Genomic DNA, 22,416 nt, shown 5'->3' on the forward strand with positions numbered 1-22,416 from the left:
TCCATGGAGCCACTTACTGCCCGGCATGCCCTGCGCGCCCCCTGCCTAGGGACTCCCGTGCGCCTCCGTGCAAGACTGATGCTTTTTGGTGCCTGCATAGGCTTTTCAGTAGCAAGTCCCCTCATTCTTGGCTGCTTTATCTAGAAGGAGCTAAGTCAGGAGGCTTTTTGTTTCCCTTGGAGTTTTTAGTCCGTTGTTGGTCTACCTGCTTTTCTGATTCATTCTTCACTCAGCTTTTTTTTTTTTTTTCCTATTAGCAGCTTCTCTTCAAGCTGATGTACAGCTTTATTTTTTTAAACATGCGCAATTCCTCTCTCTATTTCCACAAATATCACGGTGCACAAGAAAAATCAGCTCAAAAAGAAAAAAAAACCAAAATGCAAACAATAACAAAATGAGTGAAAATACTGTGTGTGATCCACACTCAGCCCCCACAGTCCTTCACAAGACCATCGGAACTGGCCTGAATCATCTCTTTGTTGACACGAGCCACGTCCATCAGAATTGATCGTCGTGTAATTTTGCTGTTGCTTGTTCAATGATCTCCTGGTTCTGATCATTTCACTTATCAGCTTGCTTTTCTTAAAGCACAGTCTGACTGCATCTGCTTCCTTCTAGCTTCTCCGCCTTCCTTCAGATTCCTGCCAAAATCCTCCCCTTTGTAAAAAGCACTTCCCGATTCCCCTTAAAATGCCTCCAACTTCTCCTTGTCTGTCTCTCCCATTACGTGACCTGGGGGGAACAGAGGCCCATTTCTTTGCCTCTCTATCCCCAGTGCTTAGCAAAGGGCCTGGCACTCAGTAATAGTAAAAGCTTATTGATTTCACTAAGTTTTATTGCTTGAAACATTTAAAAAGCACAGCCCAGAGGGCATTTGAGCCTTGAAAGGTGTGTCAGTCTCAACTTCGGATTCTACAGTTAAAGCTGTTACCTTGACTTCATGTAAACAGAAAAAATCTCCCATCTTATCAGAAAACCTGCACATTCAATATAACAAATATGGGAAATGTTTAACCTATACCGGATTGCTTGGGGCTAGGGGAAGGGAGGGAGAAAAGTTTGGAACACAAAGTCTTACAAAAATGAATGCTGAAAACTAGCTTTTTGTGTATTTGGGAAAATAAAATACTGAAGGAAAAACAAAAGTTAATCTGCACGTGATCCTGGGCCCTCTCTGGCATATGCGTTCTTTTGTTTTTCTTCTATACCTGGCAAACCGGATCTACTATTCTGTTATCTTGCTGCCAAAGACTGGTAGAGACCAATTAGCCCAGTGAACTCTAATAAATCTATACATATATAGCCATGCTGACATGGACAGCCCTTTTTTCTTCAATATCAGAGTTCTCTCAGACATTCTTCCACCCCTTATTGGTGTAATCAGAGCAGAATCCTTGTCCTCCAGATTTAGTCTTAGAATTTGGTAGTTGATTTTTCATCAATCCCAGGGATGTGACTATGATACCGTATTGTTAAAACAGTTCTGGACTTAAGATTCAAGGGAGATGTGGATACAAATTCTGCTTTGGATACTGAATAGCTCTGTCGTGACTATGAAGATTTTATTTCTCTGGGCCTGTGTCAAGTGGGGGAAATTATAGTTGAATTTGTATTTATTGTAAGGATTGGATAAACTGCTTGTAAAAAGCTATGCAAAAATCTTAAAACTATCAGCATAAGCTTGTGGTCTTATTCATGCTGCCCTTCTGCTCTGTACTAATAGATGATTTGGAAAGGCTTTTTAGTGGAAGTTCCCTGAATTTGGGATGGGAGGACCCGAGTTCAAAATCTTTTTCTGTACATAGCCATTTCCTATCTCAGGCTCTCAGTTTTCTCATCAATAAAATGAACAGAGGGTACCAGATACTCTTTTGAGGTCTCTTGTAGCTTTTTATGTTCCTAGATAGAAGACATTCAGTTGCTTTTTAGCTGACCGTCCCTCTTCATTTTGCTATTTTGGAAATGAGGAAACCAAAGTCCAGAAAAAGCAGTTGGTCCTAAGCCCCTCAAATAGTTAAGTTCAAGAGCCACACCTTAATCTCCAATCTTCTGATTCCTAAAATCAATATAGTCTATCCACTATATCACAAATACTTTAATTTCTCCTCTCTTCTTTCCACCTACTGAAAACTTTTCCCTAACTAGAAACTATTCTTTCTAGAATGAAGTGGAAATCTTTCTGGAAAGAAAGAAAGAAAGAATCAAGGACAAAAACGTTCTTATGCATTGTGAGCACTGATTATTAAGCGTAATGAACCACAGTTCTGAAAATTGACAATCTTGGAGGGCTGCTCTGTTCATTTTGCTGATGAATGTTTTTTTGGTGGTGTTGATTGCATGACTGTTGTTGCTGCCTCCGCTACTGCCTTTGCCACTAATTCTTCTGCCACTGCCTTCTCTTTCGTGAACTCGGAAGACTCTTTTTTTACATCGTTTACTGCTAACATCTTCTCTTTCACCGCTTCCTTCCATTTCTTATACCATATGCTGCCTCCCTGGCAAGACACCTCAAGGACACATAGACCCGCGGCCATAAAACAGCAAGCCTAGAAGAGGAAAAAGACAAAAATAAGGTATTGCTGTATATTGCTAAGTGGCTCAGGTAACATTAGGAACCTTGTGGAATATAAGCACTTGATGGAAACCATGCTTCTGAGATGAAAACTTTAATGTAGAAGGAAAGGAAGATCACTGGATTTGGCATTTCATAGATTTAAGATTTTGGGAATTTGGCAGAGATCTTAGAATCTTCTTTTTTAATCCTCTCATTTTTATTTATATTAATTATTTTTATTGTTGTAAGGATGAGTATTAATTGAATCAGAAACCCTATTCCATTCCCACTTAAAGTAAATAGACATTTTATATCCTGACACTTTTATCAGGCTACAATACCCTTATTTAATCAATCAAAGGTATTAAATTGGGTAGGAAAATAGTTTGAAGGACCAAAATGCAACTGGACATTGGAAGAAATGAAATGATCAATAGGAAATATATTGGGATTGGTTGATAAGTTGATATATACATATGCAAACCAGAACCTAAAAAAAGAAAATGGAATAATGATAATGATTAAACAAAAGAACCCCAATAATGAAAATCATTGTATGTTTGTCTAGAAACCAGTTACAATCCCAAAAGATTTGCATATTGGTTTTAAAATTGAGCATCCACTTTGTCTTTATTTCATGGTCCCTGGACTTTATAATTATATAACCTGTATTCATTGCTATTGTATTCTTTCAGTCAGTGTGTTTTTGTTTTATGCTTTCTTCCCTGAGCATTACTTCATGTTACTCTTCTCATATTTCTCATCATTTTATATATATATGAAGAAACTGAGAATTAATAACTTTTCTGCCCTTGATTATACAATAGCAGTTTTCTGACTTCAAATCCACTATGTTGCCTCTCACAAATGAGTGTTTATATATTGTGCACATACTTAGATACACGCATGCATATAGAGACATGTGTATATGTGTACACGTACATATATATACATACACACATATAATTACATATTTGTAATAATCCCAAAGTAGAAACAAATTGGTTGTCATTGGGAATAGTTACATGATAATAGTGTATACTGTATGTACACACAATACACAACCATTTATAAATATAGATATAATATCCGCGCACACACTATTATCATGGAATCATCCCCAGTGACAACTTATACATGCATGCACACACACACATACACACACACACTTATTTAACACGAGCCATTTCAGTGACAACTAGTTTATTTCCAGTTTGGAATTATTATAAATAGGATTGCTAAAGTCCGTGTTTCTAGGTAATAATCTCCTTAGGCCATAGTGTTAGTACTGGGATCATTAGTTCAAAAGGTATTCTATCATTCCACATTACTTTTTCAAAGGGATGTTCTAATCCATCTCCAGCAGTGGTATTACTGTTTAGCAACAGATATAGAAGCACTGAATTATGTCATATTAGGCTCATAGGGTTAGGCTCATAAGAGATTTAAGAGGTAGAAGGGACATTTAAACCATTCCTTTACAGATAAGAAAACTAAGATCAAGACAGCTAGGTGGCACAGGGGATAGAGCACTAGCCCTGAAATCAGGAGGATGTGAGTTCAAATTTGACCTCAGGTACTTAACACTTCCTAGCTGCCAAATGCCTCAGCCAAAAAAAAAAAAAAAAAAAGAAATTGAGATTAAAGGAAAAAAAATTCAATAACATTTCTAAAGGAATATACCTAGTAAGTGGTAGAACAAGGATTACCCATTTCCTGTTGCTATCCGATTTCTGCCTCCTGGCTTCCCTGGTTTGCTTCAAAATTCAGCTCAAATCCTACCTTATGGAGAAATGGCTCATTGCCAGTATATACAGTTTCATTCATTCATTCATGCTTGTATCCCCAGCACCAGGTATATAGTTCTTCACATACAATTGGACGTTAATTGAATTCTGATTGGGGCTTTTCTTTGGTCTCCCTTAGTTCCAAGAGCTGTCTAATCTGCTTTCCTCTGGCTAGAATTATATCTAGCTACTTATCTAAATATTGGTAATCTAGGGAAATTAATTTTTAGTGCAAGCCTCTCTTCAGATCATGCTCCTTGAATGGGAAGAAAAAGATTCTAAGCAATAGACCCCAAAGTATGACATCTTTCCCTCAAATTCCAGTTTTACAAGGACCATTAGATACAACCATTTATTCAGTAAAATAAAGCTATTTATTCAAACTGATAAACAGAAATTAGAGAAGATGAAAATCTTTTCCATTGTTTTCTATGTCCTTTCTGGCTATCTTTTATGATCGATTTTTATGAATTACCAGCTAAGTGTGTGGTAGTCATTCATTTTGACAGGTCTTTGGAAGTTTTCTATTATATCTTGGATTCAAAACTCCCAGTATGCCACAGGCCTTTTTAAAAAATGTTATCCTGATGATAAATAGCTGCCTTCTTACTCCTCAAGAGAGTCTCTAACCTTTAGAGTTAGGGGAAGAATTACATTCTCTATGACAGCATGCACTATTTTAATTTTTTTCTATATTCCCTTATACTTAGCATAGCGTCTTGCATATAGTAAATGCTTAGTGCTTCATTCATTCATTCTTCCATTTAGCTGTAACTTCCTCTTTTCCTAACTTTCCTTTTCCTACTTTTCATTTATATCAAGTCAAGATAAAGACACGATTGAGGTCCTCCAGTAGGATGTCTATCATGGTCCTTGGACAAGACTCTCACATTTAGAATATCAGCAATCAAATGAAGTTGTATAGATTGTCTAAAAATGGTGTGATTCATAGTGCCCTCTACCCCTTTTTCTGGGATATCATAGCATTCCATTCCTGATTAATCTACCAAGTACCCAGCCCTCAACATAAGAAACTCTCCTTATGTAGTTAGTTGGGCTATTTTTTGGAAAACAGACTCACTTTGTTCCTGGGCTAATATATCTACATATGTTCTTGATTACATACCTTTCTGTCTTTTCTATAAGATTGCATCCTCAACTGCAATCTTCTTGTTTTCTCACCTATAACTTCTCCTTAGCTACTGATTTGTTTCCCTATTACATTTAGACACCTCTGAGTCTCTCCCATCCTTAAAAAAACCCAACCCCAAATCCTTTACTAGATCATCCATTCAAATGGGCCCATACTGAGGGAGCAGAGGGATGACAGAATGGGAGGAAATAATATATCCACAAAATTTCTCCAGGCTCCAAAACTCTTCCCCATCTAGAAAAGGCACCAGACTGAATCCAAAAAGGGAAATCCTGAAAAAGTCACCGTGAATCATTTGTCAAATCTACTTCAGCATAAGAAGATAGATAGAGAGGTTGATGGACACTGGGAACTCAATACCTGTAAGTGTTCTAGCATCTAGGGATCTATGTACTGTAGGACAAGAGGAGCCAAAAGGGGGGGCAGGTGCAAACTGGAAGTTTTATCACCCATTACTCATTTCTGGGTGCCAGATCCATGGTAGAGAGAGAAGGGACCCTGAGCACAGTGCTAGTGTTAGGGAGAAAGGAGACTCTGGGGGGTATACCAAGTGTAGCCTTAGCCCATTAGCTTTGGAGGGCAATGCCTTACATCTGCACAAGATGCCATGCAGAATTGGAGAGATTGGGATAGAAGTAGGTCTTCATTCCTCTTCATGCTCAAAAGTCACTTTGATTTCTTCAGGTTCCAGCTTTGAGAGAGAAGATGAAAGAAACCCATTCCAATTAAGATTACTGAAGGAAGAGACTGGAAAGAAGCCATGAGAGGGAATAGCAGTTCCCACCTGAGCCTGTCTCCAGCTTGTTAGACTAGAGACTTTGGGAAATTTCCCCTTCAATGAGATCTAGGACTCTCTCATTTGAGCTAAGTTACCTCTTCTTCGTGGAAAAGCTCCTTCATTCTATATTGTCTGGCATATATTCTATATATACTTTTTCCAATTTCTGTTTTGCCATCAAATTGAATAAATAGGCTTCTTGGATAATGATTGAGATTTGTAAAGATTGGGGTCCTGCTTTCTCTCTATTAATAAAATAGTTATCAGACTTTAGATTGAACCTGAAAATTATATCCCTTAAATCAAAGCTTCTTAAACTATGGGTTACAACCTCATATGGGGTCATATAACTGAACATGGGGATTGCAAAAAATTTGACGGCCATACAAGTTTTCTAAATGTTCTATGCCTTGCAGTATCAAATATTCTACTAACTTTTATTTATGTAAAAATAAACAAGCACATCCATCTCAGTATGCAAATTTGATTGTCTTTAATAAATGGTAAAAGTATATGTATACTAAAGAATTGTTTTAAAATAAATTTCTTTATCATTATCATTAAATGTTTGATTTGTATATCTGTTTTATATACCTATATTCTCTAGGGTAGTATGAAAATTTATTGGTCAAAAATGGGCCATGAGTGGAAAAAGTTTAAGAAGCCTTGCCTTGGATGAACAGTATTTAAAGGAGCAGATAGATAAAGTTCTAACTTGCTACCTTTTCCCTGTGAAGATAGCACAGGGGTCAATTTCTGGTTTCAACTTCCTGATTCCCCTTCTGGAAGGAATTAAAATCTCCATTGGAGAAAGATGAAGAAGCTAGAGATGTTTATTCTATCTTCTTTCAAGTCACATAGTAACGTACTCTGTCACATGTTGGGGGACAGCTTTTGAATTGCATGGGACTTGCTGCACAAGAAAGAAAAAAGTTTATAAACTGTCAGTGGTGTGGCTCAGACTCCAGGCATAGACTAGAGTCTCATTTTTAGCATAAAACCCAGAGGACAGGAATCCCAGACCAAAAGGAAATGTAGAATTTTGCCACTCTGAACCAACAGATTTCCAGCTGGCTAATAGAGGTCGTGTCTACTCTTCCTTAGACCCAAAGCTAGGTCAGGAACTTGCAAAGTTAAGACCAGAGAGGCAGCAATTAGATTTTTTACTCTACATCAGACTACTTTGACAACACTGAAAACTTGCAAGTAGATCTATCCAGCTAATCTTTAACCTGTTCATCAGCCCCCATGGGTTTAATTATCGTCTCTATGCAGATAACTCATATTTAAACACATACACAAAATTGTATTTCTGTGTGCAGAAATATATCAATATCAAGTCTCTTCCTTGAGTTCTAAGGCATATCAGACTAAATGTCTGTGATATCTCAAATCCAACAAGTCCAAAACTGAACTCATTATCTTTTCCTCAAAACCCCTCCTTCCTCCAAACTTTCCTATTTCTTTTGAAGGGGGAAGGGAAGAGGAAAAGAATAAGCATTTATTAAGTAACTACCACATTCCAGGCACTGTGTTAAACATTTTAGAAATAGTATCCTATTTAATTCTCATAATCATTCTTGGGAATGGTGCTATTATCCCCATTTTATAGTTGAAGAAACTGAGATATAAAGAGATGAGTCAAGCCTATAGACTGGCATTATCTTCAGCTCCTCACTCAGTCTTCATGTAGATATTCAGTTACCACACATTACTCTTCCACCATCTAAGTTCAGGTTCTCATCTCCTCTGGCCTTACAACACTCTTTGGACTGATCTATGTGGCTCAAGTCCCTCATCTCTCTACCTCAAACCACACAGTACTGTCAAAGTAATTTTTCTCCAGGTCTTGTCATTGTTGCTATTGTTGTTCAGTCCAGTCTTAACTCTTCCTGAGCTCACATGGGGTTTTCTTGGCAAAAAAACAGGAGTGTTTGTCATTTTCTTTTCTAGCTCATTTTATAGATGAGGACTGAGATCTAGGAACTATACTTGGTAAATGCTGTGAAGTTCTCTGTCTGTCTCTGTTTCTGTCTGTCTGTCTGTCTGTCTCTGTTTTGCAGCCTCTGAATTTCCCTGTCATTTTCATCAAACCAATCTTGATGTTTATGAATGTTCTGGCCCAGAGAAGTAAATGCAGTAAGTACTGTACAACACTGAAGCTACCTACTCCTTTTCTGCTCTACTGTTTCTAACCATGTGTTGGCTCAGTTTTCCTTCCAACATAGCAACAAACTATTCCCCCTCAGAGAAGTGCTCAAATCTGTTGTCATTTACTCTTCTGGTAAGCTTGTCTTGGGGTTACTTCTTTTGTTGAATGTGAACATTTTGCTTGGGGAGGATAAGTGTGTGATCAGTCCAGCACTCTGCTTCATTGTCTCTCTCTCTCTCTCTCTGTCTCTCTCTCTCTGTCTCTCTGTCTCTCTCTGTCTCTCTCTCTGTGTCTCTCTCTCTCTGTCTCTCTCTCTCTGTCTCTCTCTCTCTGTCTCTCTCTCTCTCTCTGTCTCTCTCTGTCTCTGTGTGTGTGTGTGTGTGTTGACTACAGGGTGAGATCTATTCCTGCTATGGTAAACAAGCCAGGATTGGATAAAACAGACATTTTTTAAGGGGATTTTTCCTAGCCCCTTCTAGAAATAATGCCATCCTTAAAAAGGGCTATTCAGATACTCACGGGACTACCTAATTCTACTGCTGTTTCCAGTGAGAAGATGACCCTATATATATATATATATATATATATATATATATATATATATATATATATATATATTTTTTTTTTTTTTTTTTTTTTTGAGCTACATGTGAGTGTTGGGTGAGTCAGGTGGACACCAAGGGGAAAAGTAGCCTTGTAATAGCTCAGCAGCCCTCACACCAGAGATTCTGTCTTCCCTGAATACACCCTAAACCCCTGCTCCCAAATCATATTATGTTTTAACAACATAATATATATTTATATTATTAACCTATTTATATTTTATAAGTACTTATCTCTTGCATTAGAACCTTTGTGAGTAGAGTACTTCTTTGTACTTGTTACATGATTGATTGATTGAGGTTACATTTCCATTAAATCTGCCTTGTAGTCTCCCAGAAATTAGCTTATTTGGAAAAAGCGGCAAAGAACTTTACATGATAAAAGATTAGTATTAACTCTTTCCCCCAAAACGATTTTAATTCTCATATAATATAGAGAAAGTCAGGAGTCCTCTACTTACTGCTCCACTTATGATGTACTCATCTGTTCCCTCTTCCCAGAGAACCAGGATGCCAACAATTATAAGGAAACCCGCAGTAAGTAAACAGTTCAAAATATCCTGCAATGCAAAGAAGACAACAGACTCTTTAATAGGTAGGTAAAGTTCTGTTACTGGACATTACCATCCTTCCAATCACTCAGATTCACCACCTTGATAGTTTTCCTCCAATTTTATTATTTATTTTAAACTTTTTAAAAAATAGAATTCCAAATTCTCTCCTCTTTCCCTTCCTTTCCCATCTACTGGGAAGGCAAATGATGTGATGTCAATTATACATGTGAAATCATACAAAACATATTTCTGTTTTAGCCATATTTCAAAAATCTAAGAATAGAGAAAATTATACTTCAGTTTCATCAACTTGTTCTCTAGAGATGGATAGAATTTTTTTATAAGTATTTTGGAATTGTTTTATATCATTATATTGATAGTCTAGTCTTTCACAACAGTTGATCATTACAATATAGCTGTTACTATGCAAAATGATTTCCTGATTCTTCTCACTTCATTTTGTATAGTTCATATAGGTCTTGCCATGTTTTTCTGAAATCACCCCCCTCATTATTTCTTAAAGTACAATAATACTTCTTCACATCTTCACCATTACACATTCCACAATTTATGAGTATCCCCTCAATTTCCAATTCTTTGTCACCGCAAAAAGGACTACTATATTTTTGTATATGTCTTTTTCCTTTTTCTTTCATCTCTTTGGAATACAGACCTGTAAGTAGTATTTCTGGGTCAAAGGGTATACACAAATTACTCTCTAGAATGGTTAGACCAGTTGACTACTCCAGCAACAGTTCATTAGCATTTATCATTTCTGATGGGTGTGGAGTAGTAATCTTAGTTGCTTTAATTTGCATTTCTCCAATAACAATTTAGAACATTTTTATATGACCATAGGTAGCTTTGATTTTTTTCTGAAACTGCCTGTTTATATATCTTTTGACCATTTATCATTTGGGGAATGGCTAGTTTTACTCAGTTCTCTACATATTTGAGAAATTAATCTCTTTAAGTGCTTTCAACATTGTTATTACTTCATTGTTTATGGTACCTTGTGTTTTGTCTACTTTTGCTTTTTCTTTGCCTAAGATCATGACTACTACCCCTGCCTTTTATACTTCAGCTGAAGCATATTGGATTCTGCGCTTCAGTCTTTTTATGTTAACTGTGTGTGTTCATCTATTTCATATGTGTCTTTTGTGAACAATCTATTGTTGGATTCTGGTTTCTAATTCATTCTGCTATCTGCTTCTGTTTTATGGATGAGTTCATTACAGTCACAGTCGCATTTTGATTACTATTTCCCTCTATATTATTTTCTTGTTTCTTCTCTTTTTTTAATCCTGTTCTTCCTCTTGCTTTTAACCACTGCCTCCCTTAATCTGTCCTGCCTTTTATCATCCTCTTCCCCCTTTTCCTTATCCCCTTGCAATATTTCTATACACAATTCTCTGTGTGTATTCTCTCTTTGAACCAATTCCGATTAGACTAAGGTTCAAGCATTGCTTCTCTCCCTTTTCTCCTTTATTGTAAAAACTTTTCTTTGCATGCTTATTTTATATGGGAAAAATTTTGCCCATTCTACCTCTCCCTTCTCCTTCTCCCGGTATATCCCTCTTTCTTGTATCTTTATTTTTTTTGAGATCATTTCAATAATGGACTTAGGAACTCTATATAAGTTCCTTTTAACTGTCCCAGAAATGATAAAGTTCTTGGGAGTTTTACATGTATCATCTTCCCACATAAAAATATAAATAGTCTAACTTTATAAATCTTTCATGATTATGATTTTATGTTTACCTTTTTATGCTTCTCAAGTCTTTTATTTGAATGTAAAATTTTTGTCCAGCTCTGATCTTTTTATCAGAAATTCTTGAAAGTGGATTCTGGGGGGGGGCGGAGCCAAGATGGCGGAGAAGAAACACACGACTCAGTGAACGTCCTCACTCCCTCACAACCAATTAGATAAATTAAGTCTCAAAATTAGCTCAGGACTGATAGATACCACAAAGACTGGAAGCACGACTTACCAGCTGAAGAGAATCTGGAGTTTCAACAGGAAAGGTCAGTTCTCAGGGGAGGAATAAGAGAGACCAGCACAGACGGTGGGGTAGGGGCACACTGCGCCCATTGCGCTGGGAAGGACTCTGGGATCAGAGAAGCCACTGAGGTAAAGGAATCTGGCACAGGCTGTTAGCTCTTCTCTGCTAATTATTTAGCAGTTCAGAAGAGAAAGCCAAAATATTTTAAAACTCAGATTAGATTTTCCCCGATCCTGGGGGTGACTCAGCAGGGACTCGGCACCAGGGGGTGTGGCCTCAGCTACCACCTGAGAATAGTTAAGAGATTGACAAGTGGGTGGATACGGCCCAAGGCAACACACTCTGCCTAGTTTAGCTGGAGGGAGTGGAACTCAGCTCCAGGAAGTCCCAGAGAAGCGGAACCTTTGAACTAGGGACCGTGGTTTCTGGCAGACACTTCCAGTTTGAGCACAGGGGCTTCTCACGTCACCTGCTGCAGACATCCACTCCCCACCCGGACACATAGGCTGGGCTTCGTGCTGTCTTCACTATTCTACGCCCTCGAAGCACAGTAGTGCTAATCACCTCTGAGGCACTTCCAGGGAGGGGGTGGGGAACTCTCTCCCAGAGCTCTCTCTTAGCTCAGGCTCAGGGGCCGCTGCATCCATCCAGTCTGGGAGGAAGCTGGTAAAGAAGTAAATAATTTCCTACCCCAGGGACAGACCCCAAAAGATTTTTTTAAATATGAGCAAAAAAGCTAGAAAAACTATAGATTCCTTCTATACAGAGAAAGAGCGGTTATCCAACCCCGAGGAAGTTGACAGCAGAGAATCAGCAGATAACAACCTAAAGGGGAACGATTCCTGCCCCCCATCACATAACTCTCTCCTAGAAGAAGCTCTTAAAAAATTGAGGGAGATCGAAGAAAAATGGGGAAAGGAAAGGGAAGCTATGATAGAGAATAACAACGTCCTGAAATTGGAGTTGGAAAAAATAAAGAATTCACAGGAGATGCAGGGAAACAAAATTAGTGAATTAGAAAAGGTTAAAAAAACACAGGAAAGTAGGATTTCTGAATTGGAAAAGATAAAAAAGTCTCAAGAAAATAGAATTTCTGAATTGGAAAAAGAAAATAATTCTCAAAAAAAAAATTAGGGAAATGGAAAAAAATTCAATAGAGCAAAATAATTCATTTAAAAACGAAATTGGGCATTTACAAAAAGAACTAAAAACTGTGAAAGAAGAAAATAACTCCTTAAAAGTCAGGATGGAACAAATAGAAATGAATGATTCACAGAGAACCCAAGAATCAGTCAAACAAAACAAAAAAAATGAGAAGCTGGAGAACAATGTCAAATACTTACTGGGAAAATCTATAGACCTGGAAAATAGATCTAGGAGAGATAATCTGCGGATTATTGGACTTCCAGAAAACTATGACCAAAAAAAGAGCCTAGATTCTATTTTACAGGAAATTATCAAAGAGAACTGTCCAGAGATAATAGAAACAGAAGGGAAAGTAGATGTGGAAAGAATTCATCGAACTCCTTCTGAAATAGACCCTAAAAAAAGAACACCACGGAATATTGTGGCTAAGCTGCAGAATTACCACACAAAGGAGAAAATCCTGCAAGCAGCTAGAAAAAAACAATTTAAATACCAAGGTGCCACAATAAGGGTCACCCAAGATCTGGCTGCCTCCACATTAAAAGATAGAAGGGCCTGGAACCTGATATTCCGTAAGGCAAAAGATCAAGGACTGCAACCAAGAATGAACTACCCAGCTAAGTTTAGCATCTTTTTCCATGGAAGAAGATGGTCATTCAATGAAACAGAGGAATTCTATATGTTTCTAAGAAAAAAACCAGACTTAAACAAAAAATTTGATCTACATCCACAAGACTGAAGAGAAACAGAAAAAGATACACAGAACCCTTGAGAACTGTAACTCTGTTGTGGGTATATAAAAAATACTCAAGGATAATTTGATTTTACTGATATAAAAGAAAAAAAAGGGGGGTGTAGTAAAGGGAAGGAGGTCGGTTCAGAAAAAGGGGAAGGAGTGATAAAAAGAGGGAAACTACATCCCAGGAAGAGACATAGAAAATACACCATATCTGAGGGAACTTAGTGAGGGGGAGAATCATTGTGTGAATCTTACTCTCATCAGAAGAGGCTCAAAGAGTAAATAATTAACATATTTGTTTTTCAGAGAATTTTCTCTCACCTCATTAAAAGGGGGAAGAGGAAAAGGGAAAAGGAAAAGGAGAATAAGTGAAGGGACTTGGAGGGAGGGGGGAGGGATCCTAAAAAAAAAAAAAAAAAAAAAAAAAGAGAGAGAGAGGGTTGCGCGTCACAAGGGGGGTCTGTAAATTAAATATCGGGGAGGGGGATCAGGGGGGTCAAGGGAAAAAAAGCATAATCTGGGGATAATACGATGGCAGGAAATACAGAATTAGTAATTTTAACTGTAAATGTAAATGGGATGAACGATCCCATCAAACGGAGACGGATAGCAGATTGGATCAAAAAGCAGAACCCTACAATATGTTGCCTACAGGAAACACACTTAAAGCAGGGAGATACATACAGAGTAAAGGTAAAAGGTTGGAACAGAGCCTATTATGCTTCAGGTAAAGCCAAAAAAGCAGGGGTAGCTATCCTTATCTCAGATCAAGCAAAAGCAGAAGTAGATCTCATTAAAAAAGATAAGGAAGGAAACTATATCCTGCTGAAAGGTAGCATAAATAATGAAGCCATATCAATACTAAACATATATGCACCAAGTGGTATAGCATCTAACTTTCTAAAGGAAAAGTTAAGAGAACTGCAAGAAGAAATAGACAGTAAAACTATAATAGTGGGAGATCTCAACCTTGCACTCTCAGATTTAGACAAATCAAACCACAAAACAAACAAGAAAGAAATTAAAAAAGTAAATAGAACATTAGAAAAACTAGGTATGATAGACCTTTGGAGAAAACTGAATGGCAATAGGAAGGAATATACTTTCTTCTCAGCAGTTCATGGATCCTGTACAAAAATTGACCATATATTAGGACATAAAGATCTCAAAATTAAATGTAGGAAGGCAGAAATAATAAATGCCTTCTTCTCAGATCACAATGCAATAAAAGCTACATTCAGTAAAAAGTTAGGGGTAAATAGACCAAAAAGTAATTGGAAACTGAATAATCTCATCTTAAAGAATGACTGGGTGAAAGAGCAAATTATAGAAACAATTAACAATTTCACCCAAGATAATGATAATGATGAGACATCATATCAAAATCTTTGGGATGCAGCTAAAGCAGTAATAAGGGGAAATTTTATATCTTTAGAGGCTTATTTGAAGAAAATTGAGAAAGAGAAGATTAACGAATTGGGCTTACAACTTAAAAGGCTAGAAAAAGACCAAATTATAAACCCCCAACCAAAAATTAAACTCGAAATACAAAAATTAAAAGGAGAAATCAATAAAATTGAAAGTAAAAAAACTATTGAATTAATAAATAAAACCAAGAGTTGGTTTTATGAAAAAGCCAATAAAATAGATAAACCTTTGGTAAATTTGATCAAAAAAAAGAAAGAGGAAAATCAAATTGATAGTCTTACAAATGAAAAGGGGGATCTTTCCACCAATGAAGAGGAAATTAGAGAAATAATAAGGAGTTACTTTGCCCAACTTTATGCCAATAAATTTGATAACTTAAGTGAAATGGATGACTTCCTCCAAAAATATAGGCTCCCTAGATTAACAGAGGAGGAGATAAATTGCTTAAATAGTCCCATTTCAGAAAAAGAAATAGAACAAGCTATTAATCAACTCCCCAGGAAAAAATCCCCAGGGCCAGATGGATTCACATGTGAATTCTACCAAACATTTAAAGAACAATTAGCCCCAATGTTATATAAATTATTTGAAAAAATAGGGGATGAAGGAGTCCTACCAAACTCCTTTTATGACACAGACATGGTACTGATACCTAAACCTGGTAGATCAAAAACTGAGAAAGAAAATTATAGACCAATCTCCTTAATGAATATTGATGCTAAAATCTTAAATAAGATATTAGCAAAAAGACTTCAGAAAATCATCTCCAAGATAATACACTATGATCAAGTAGGATTTATTCCAGGAATGCAGGGCTGGTTTAATATTAGGAAAACTATTAATATAATTGACCATATTAATAATCAAATTAATAAGAACTATATGATCATCTCAATAGATGCAGAAAAAGCATTTGACAAAATCCAACATCCATTCCTACTAAAAACTCTTGAGAGTATAGGAATAAATGGATTATTCCTTAGAATAATCAGGAGTATATATTTAAGACCGTCAGTAAGCATAATATGCAATAAAAAATAAACTGCAACCTTTCCCAGTAAGATCAGGAGTGAAACAAGGTTGCCCACTATCACCATTACTATTCAATATAGTACTAGAAACGCTAGCCTCGGCAATAAGAGCCGAGAAAGAGATTCAAGGAATTAGAGTAGGAAATGAGGAAATTAAACTATCACTTTTTGCAGATGACATGATGGTATACTTAGAGAACCCCAAAGACTCTGCTAAAAAGCTACTAGAAATAATTCAAAATTTCAGCAAAGTGGCAGGATACAAAATAAATCCACATAAATCCTCGGCATTTTTATATATCACTAACAAAATGCAACAGCAAGAGATACAAAGAGAAATTCCATTCCAAACAAATGTTGAGAGTATAAAATATTTGGGAATCCATCTACCAAAGAAAAGTCAGGAATTATATGAGAAAAATTACAAAACACTTGCCACAAAAACAAAATCAGATTTAAATAATTGGAAAGACATTCAGTGCTCTTGGATAGGCCGAGCGAATATAATAAAGATGACAATACTCCCCAAACTAATCTATTTATTTAGTGCTATACCAATCAGATTCCCAAGAAACTATTTTAATGACCTAGAAAAAATAACAAAATTCATATGGAAGAATAAAAGGTCAAGAATTGCAAGGGAACTAATGAAAAAAAACTCAGAGGAAGGTGGTCTAAGTGTACCTGATCTAAAGCTATATTATATAGCAGCAGTCACCAAAACCATTTGGTATTGGCTAAGAAATAGACCGGTAGATCAGTGGAACAGATTAGATACAAAGGACAAAAAAGGGTACATCTATAGCAATCTAATCTTTGACAAACCCAAAGATTCCAACATTAGGGATAAAAATTCATTATTCGGAAAAAACTGTTGGGAAAACTGGAAATTAGTATGGCAGAAATTAGATATGGATCCACACTTAACACCATATACCAAGATAAGATCAAAATGGGTCCATGATTTAGGCATAAAGAGGGAGATAATAAATAGATTAGAGGAACAGAGGATAATCTACCTCTCAGACTTGTGGAGGAGGAAGGAATTTATGACCAGAGGAGAACTAGAGATCATTATTGATCACAAAATAGAAGATTTTGATTACATCAAACTAAAAAGTTTCTGTAGAAACAATACCAATGCAAACAAGATTAGAAGGGAAGTAACAAATTGGGAAAATATTTTTAAAAACAAAGGTTCTGACAAAGGTCTCATTTCCAAAATATATAGAGAACTGACCATAATTTATAAGAAACCGAACCATTCTCCAATTGATAAATGGTCAAAGGATATGAACAGACAATTCTCAGAGGAGAAATTGAAACTATATCCACTCACATGAAAGAGTGTTCCAAATCACTACTGATCAGAGAAATGCAAATTAAGACCACTCTGAGATACCACTACACACCTGTCAGATTGGCTAAGATGACAGGAACAAATAATGACAAATGTTGGAGGGGATGTGGGGAAATTGGGACACTAATACATTGCTGGTGGAGTTGTGAAAGAATCCAGCCATTCTGGAGAGCAATCTGGAATTATGCCCAAAAAGTTATCAAACTGTGCATACCCTTTGACCCAGCAGCGCTACTACTGGGATTATATCCCAAAGAAATACTAAAGAGCGGAAAGAGACATATATGTGCCAAAATGTTTGTGGCAGCTCTTTTTGTTGTAGCTAGAAACTGGAAGATGAATGGATGTCCATCAGTTGGAGAATGGTTGGGTAAATTGTGGTATATGAAGGTTATGGAATATTATTGCTCGGTAAGAAATGACCAGCAGGAGGAATATAGAGAGGCCTGCAGAGACTTAAATCAACTGATGCTGAGTGAAATGAGCAGAACCAGAAGATCACTGTACACCTCAACAACAATACTGTATGAGGATGTATTCTGATGGAAGTGGAAATCTTCAACATAAAGAAGATCCAACTCACTTCCAGTTGATCAATGATGGACAGAGGTAGCTACACCCAGAGAAGAAACACTGGGAAGGGAATGTAAATTGTTAGCACTAATATCTGTCTGCCCAGGTTGCATGTACCTTCGGATTCTAATGTTTATTGTGCAACAAGAAAATGATATTCACACACATGTATTGTACCTAGACTATATTGTAACACATGTAAAATGTATGGTATTTCCTGTTGTCGGGGGGAGGGAATAGAGGGAGGGGAGGTAATTTGGAAAAATGAATACAAGGGATAATATTATAAAATATATATATATATATATATAATAAAAAAATTAAAAAAAAAAAAAAAGAAAGTGGATTCTGGGAAGATGGTGGAGTAGGTTAATAAATTTCAAGCTCTCCTGATTTCCCTTACAAATGGAACAAATTTGTGCCTCAGGGCAAACATAGACTGGTGAAAAATTAAAAAGACTTGGGACAGAACCTCTGGGTCCTGATACAAACCAAGAATATCTGAAGAAAGACCCCAAGCTGGGGATTAACCTGTCTGAAGCACAAATACCTCGGGTTAGCTCTGAAGAAATATCAAATGGGAACCCTCAGGCTAGCAGGGTGTGGATAGAGCCTCAGCAGGAATCACAGGGTACTTTCATCTCCTAGACTATTTTGTCCAGTTGGAGTTTGAGTCTGGAAGATGGAGTGAACCTCAGAACCTCAGTTGATTGGGAATACCAGGCTCATCTGTACTGCTGAGATGCAGCTGAAGAGAGAAGGAACCAGCACCCAGAGAGTGCAGAAGCAGTGGGGCAGGGCTGCTGACTGTGGGCACTTGCAGGAGGATGGAATTCTTGCTTTGGGGTTCCTGGTCAGAGTAGAGAGCTGAAGGGAAGCTTGAGGCACCATCTTTTACCCCACAGTTACACTAATACATCTTATTAAAGAAAATGAACCTGCAAAGAAGAAAGAACCCCACCATTAATATATATTATGGGAACAGGGAAGACTGGGATTTGTCTTCAGAGGAGGACACTGAAGTAAATAAAAAAGCTTCTCCCCCAAAGAGTAATATGAAATGGTTTCCTGCCCAAAGAGAATTTATAGAAGAACCCAAAAAAGAATTTAAAAATCAAATGTAGACATTGAGGATAAACTAAAATAAATAAATAAATAAATAAAAACCATCCAAGAAAACCAATAAGATAATGAAAAAAAGTTAACCAACTAGAAAAGAAGTTAGAGTCTCAAAGATGAAAATAATTCTTTGAAAATTAGAATTGGGCAAGGAGAAGCCACTGAAGCGATGAAAGACCAAGAAATAACAAAACAGAGTAAAAAGTTTGAGAAAATAGAACAGAATATGAAACATCTTATAAGAAAAATGACAGATCTAGAGAACAGATCAAGAAGAGAAAACATAAAATAATTAATTGGACTGCCAAAAAGTTGTGACTAAAAAGACAGATCTAGAGAACAGATCAAGAAGAGAAAACATAAAATAATTAATTGGACTGCCAAAAAGTTGTGACTAAAAAGAGAACCTTGACACAACAATATAGAAAATAATCCAAGAAAATTGTCCTAGAGTAATAGAACAGGAAGGGAAAGTAGAAATAGAAAAAAATCCATTGATTACTACCTGAAAGAGATCCTTTGTAGAAAATGCAGAAGAATATTATTACCAAATTTAAAAACCTCCAAATCAAAGAGAAAATTTTGCAAGAAACAAGAAAAAAAACCAATTCAAATATGCTGAAGCTACAATTAGAATTGTTTAAGACTTATCAGGAGCTACAATAAAAGTTTGCAGGTTCAGGAATCATATCTAACAAAAGAACTAAGTCTGCAGTCAAAAATATCACATACAGCAAAATTATCTATAATTTTGAATAAGAAAAAATGAACATTTAATGAACTTGCAGATTTTCAGGACTTTCTTTCAACCAAACCTGAACTTAACAGAAAATTTAACATATAAGAGACAATATCAAAGATCAATTTTAAGGAACTCAACTTGGACAAACTGTTTTAATTATTTATGTTTTGTTTTTGTTTTTTTACATAGGAAATGTATGTTATATGTTTGAGATTCATATCAACAAGAGGGTAGCTTAAAAGAAAAACTGGCAGATTTAAGGTAAAAATAGTAATCATGTTATGCAAATGAGGTGCAGAGGAAGAATAAACAGAGGCATTAGAGAGGGAAGAAGGGCTCAAAGTTATAAAAACCTACTCACATTGGGACATGGCTTTAATAAGCAATGATATATATTTAGATATATATCATGAAGGATATAGCACCCCCTGAAATCTATAAAGAAATAAAGGGGGGTTGAGTGGATGGGGAAGCAAAGGATGAGGGAAGAAAACAAGGAAGGGATCCATGGGTGGGGGAGAGGTGAAGTAATAACAAGGCAAGTTAAGGAACAGAATTAAAGCAGTCAGCAGGAATAGCAAAGATATCTGGGTGTAGATACATATGTATCTACATATGTATATATAAATATATCTTTTCTTAATTGTAGCTTGCTTGGGGGTGGTTGAGGGAGATGAAAGGGAGAAAATAAAGTAAATAAAGTGCACAGCAGAGTGTCAGAGAACAATTTACAAGGAAGTAAAGAAAAAATGGACATTTATGAATATAATTTCTTCTAATATATATATCCTTTCTTGATCTGGTAATTTGTTATATATTTTGAATCCTCTTTGATGTTCTGTTGGGCACGTGACAATCTTCTCTTTGGTTTTGCTTTATTTTGTTTTGTATTCCTTTTCTATTCTTTTTTTCCTGTTTTTTCAAATAAAATGAATTTTAAAAATTCTTGAAAGCATTCTATTCAATTATATGTCCATTTCCCCCTTTGTTTTGCGGGGCAAGTTATTCTAGTTTGTAATCCTAGCTCTTTTGTTTTCTAGAATATGTTTCAAGGCTTCTAATCTTTTAACTTGGAAGCCACAAGATCTTGTGTGATCTTGTGATATATGAATTGTTTCTTTCTGGTTGCTTGCAATATTTTCTCCCTTTATTTGGGAGCTCTGGAATTTGGCTATAATATTCCTGGGAATTTTTATTTTGAGATTTTTTTCTGGGAGGTGATTAGTGGTTTCTTTCAATATCTGTTTAATCTTCTAGTTCTATCTTATCAGGAAGTTTTCCTTGATAATTTCCTGAAATATTGAAATCTCTTGAAAGAAAGATAATTTATTTCTTTGGTCAAGACAGTTAATTTATCTCTCCTTATCTATTTTCCTGGTTGGTTGTTTTTCTGATGAGGATTCTTTAGCTTTTACTTGTGCAGTTTTTTGTTTTTTTCTTCTTTTCCCCCTGAGGCTGAGGTTAAGTGACTTGCTCAGGGTCACACAGCTAGGAATGTTAAGTGTCTGAGACCAGATTTGAACTTGGGTCCTCCTGAATTCAAGGCTGGTGCTCTATCCACTGCGCCACCTAACTGCTCCTCCCAGTTCTGTTTTTTAAGGAATTATTTTCTTCAGTGAGATTTTATGCCCCTTTTTCCCCATTTGGCCAGTTGTTAAAAGATATTATTTTCCTCAGTACTTTTGTGTATTATGTATGTGTATCTCTTTTATTAAGCTGTTAATTCTCTTTTCATTATTTTCTTGCATCTTCTCATTTATTTTCCCAATTGTTTACCATTTTTATCTCACTCTTTCAGGAATCTTTTTGGATTTGAGTCCAATTAGCATCAATTTTTGAGGCTTTGTTTGTAACTTTTTTATCTTGTCATCCTCTTGTGAGTATCTTGATCTTCCTTGCCACCAGCTTTTATGGTATCTTTTTTTGTTGTCTGCTCACTTTTTCTAAGCTACCTTTGATTTTGAGTTTTATTTTAAAGGTGAGCTCTGCTTATCTTTCGATGATAATCTTTAGCTTCAAGATTTTTTTTTTTTTTTGGTATTTCTATCTTCGCAACTAGTTTTGGGTGGTCTGCAAGTTTTTGATGTTTTCAAGGTAGTGTGATCCTGGGAGAAGTACAGTTATTGCTTTAATAATTTGTACTATGGTCTTTACCCATGAAGGACCTAGGGCTCTCTTATGAATGACTATCAGTCCTCTCCTCTTCAGAACTGCAAGAAACAACAGCTAAAACTCAGTGCCAGCAAAGAATACCCTGTAATTTCTTTCTGCCCAGTTATTTGACTCCCATATTGCCTCTGGGTTGAGAGATCTTGAAGCTGCTGTTGCTGCAGAGGTGGTGGTAGCTATGGACAAGCCTCTACCTTGAAGTCACAGACTTCTTCTGACTTCTTAAATTATCTTAGGCTAGAGAAATGGCTCATCCTGAACTTTTGTTGACTTGGCTGTTCCAAAATTTGATTTGAGGCATTATTTTAAAGTTGTTTGGAGGACTATTGGTTTGTGTTGATAGGCAGCCTCCAATTCTTTGCTGCCACAAAAAAGAGCTGTTATAAATATTTTTGTACATGAGTCCTTTTTTGCTTTCTGTTTTTGAGCCATAGACCTAGTAGGACATTTCTAGATCAAAAGGTATGCACAATTTTATAGATTTTTGCTTTCTAGAATGGTTGGACTAGTTACAGTACTTTATTAT

General features: G+C 36.3%; 1 protein-coding gene across 2 annotated transcripts in view; it reads right to left on the minus strand.

Annotated features, from left to right (window-relative positions):
- Positions 1-2,219: 2,219 nt before the first annotated feature.
- The window catches only part of LOC141554548 (chemokine-like factor), a 28,358-nt gene continuing 8,161 nt past the window's right edge, over positions 2,220-22,416 (minus strand). The window contains exons 3-5 of one of the 2 annotated variants that reach the window (XR_012485890.1): positions 9,488-9,586; positions 6,086-6,185; positions 2,220-2,546 (exon numbers count right to left, since the gene is read on the minus strand). Coding sequence is in view for 1 of the 2 variants with exons in the window: in XM_074286545.1 (XP_074142646.1) it covers positions 2,298-2,546; positions 9,488-9,586 (348 nt within the window). In the remaining variant the exon portion in view is untranslated. The remainder of the gene's footprint in view (positions 2,547-6,085; positions 6,186-9,487; positions 9,587-22,416) is intronic. The other variant, XM_074286545.1, reaches the window with a different exon arrangement.

The sequence above is a fragment of the Sminthopsis crassicaudata genome, chromosome 2 (genome assembly GCF_048593235.1).
Source record: "Sminthopsis crassicaudata isolate SCR6 chromosome 2, ASM4859323v1, whole genome shotgun sequence".
Classification (NCBI taxonomy): Eukaryota; Metazoa; Chordata; class Mammalia; order Dasyuromorphia; family Dasyuridae; genus Sminthopsis; species Sminthopsis crassicaudata.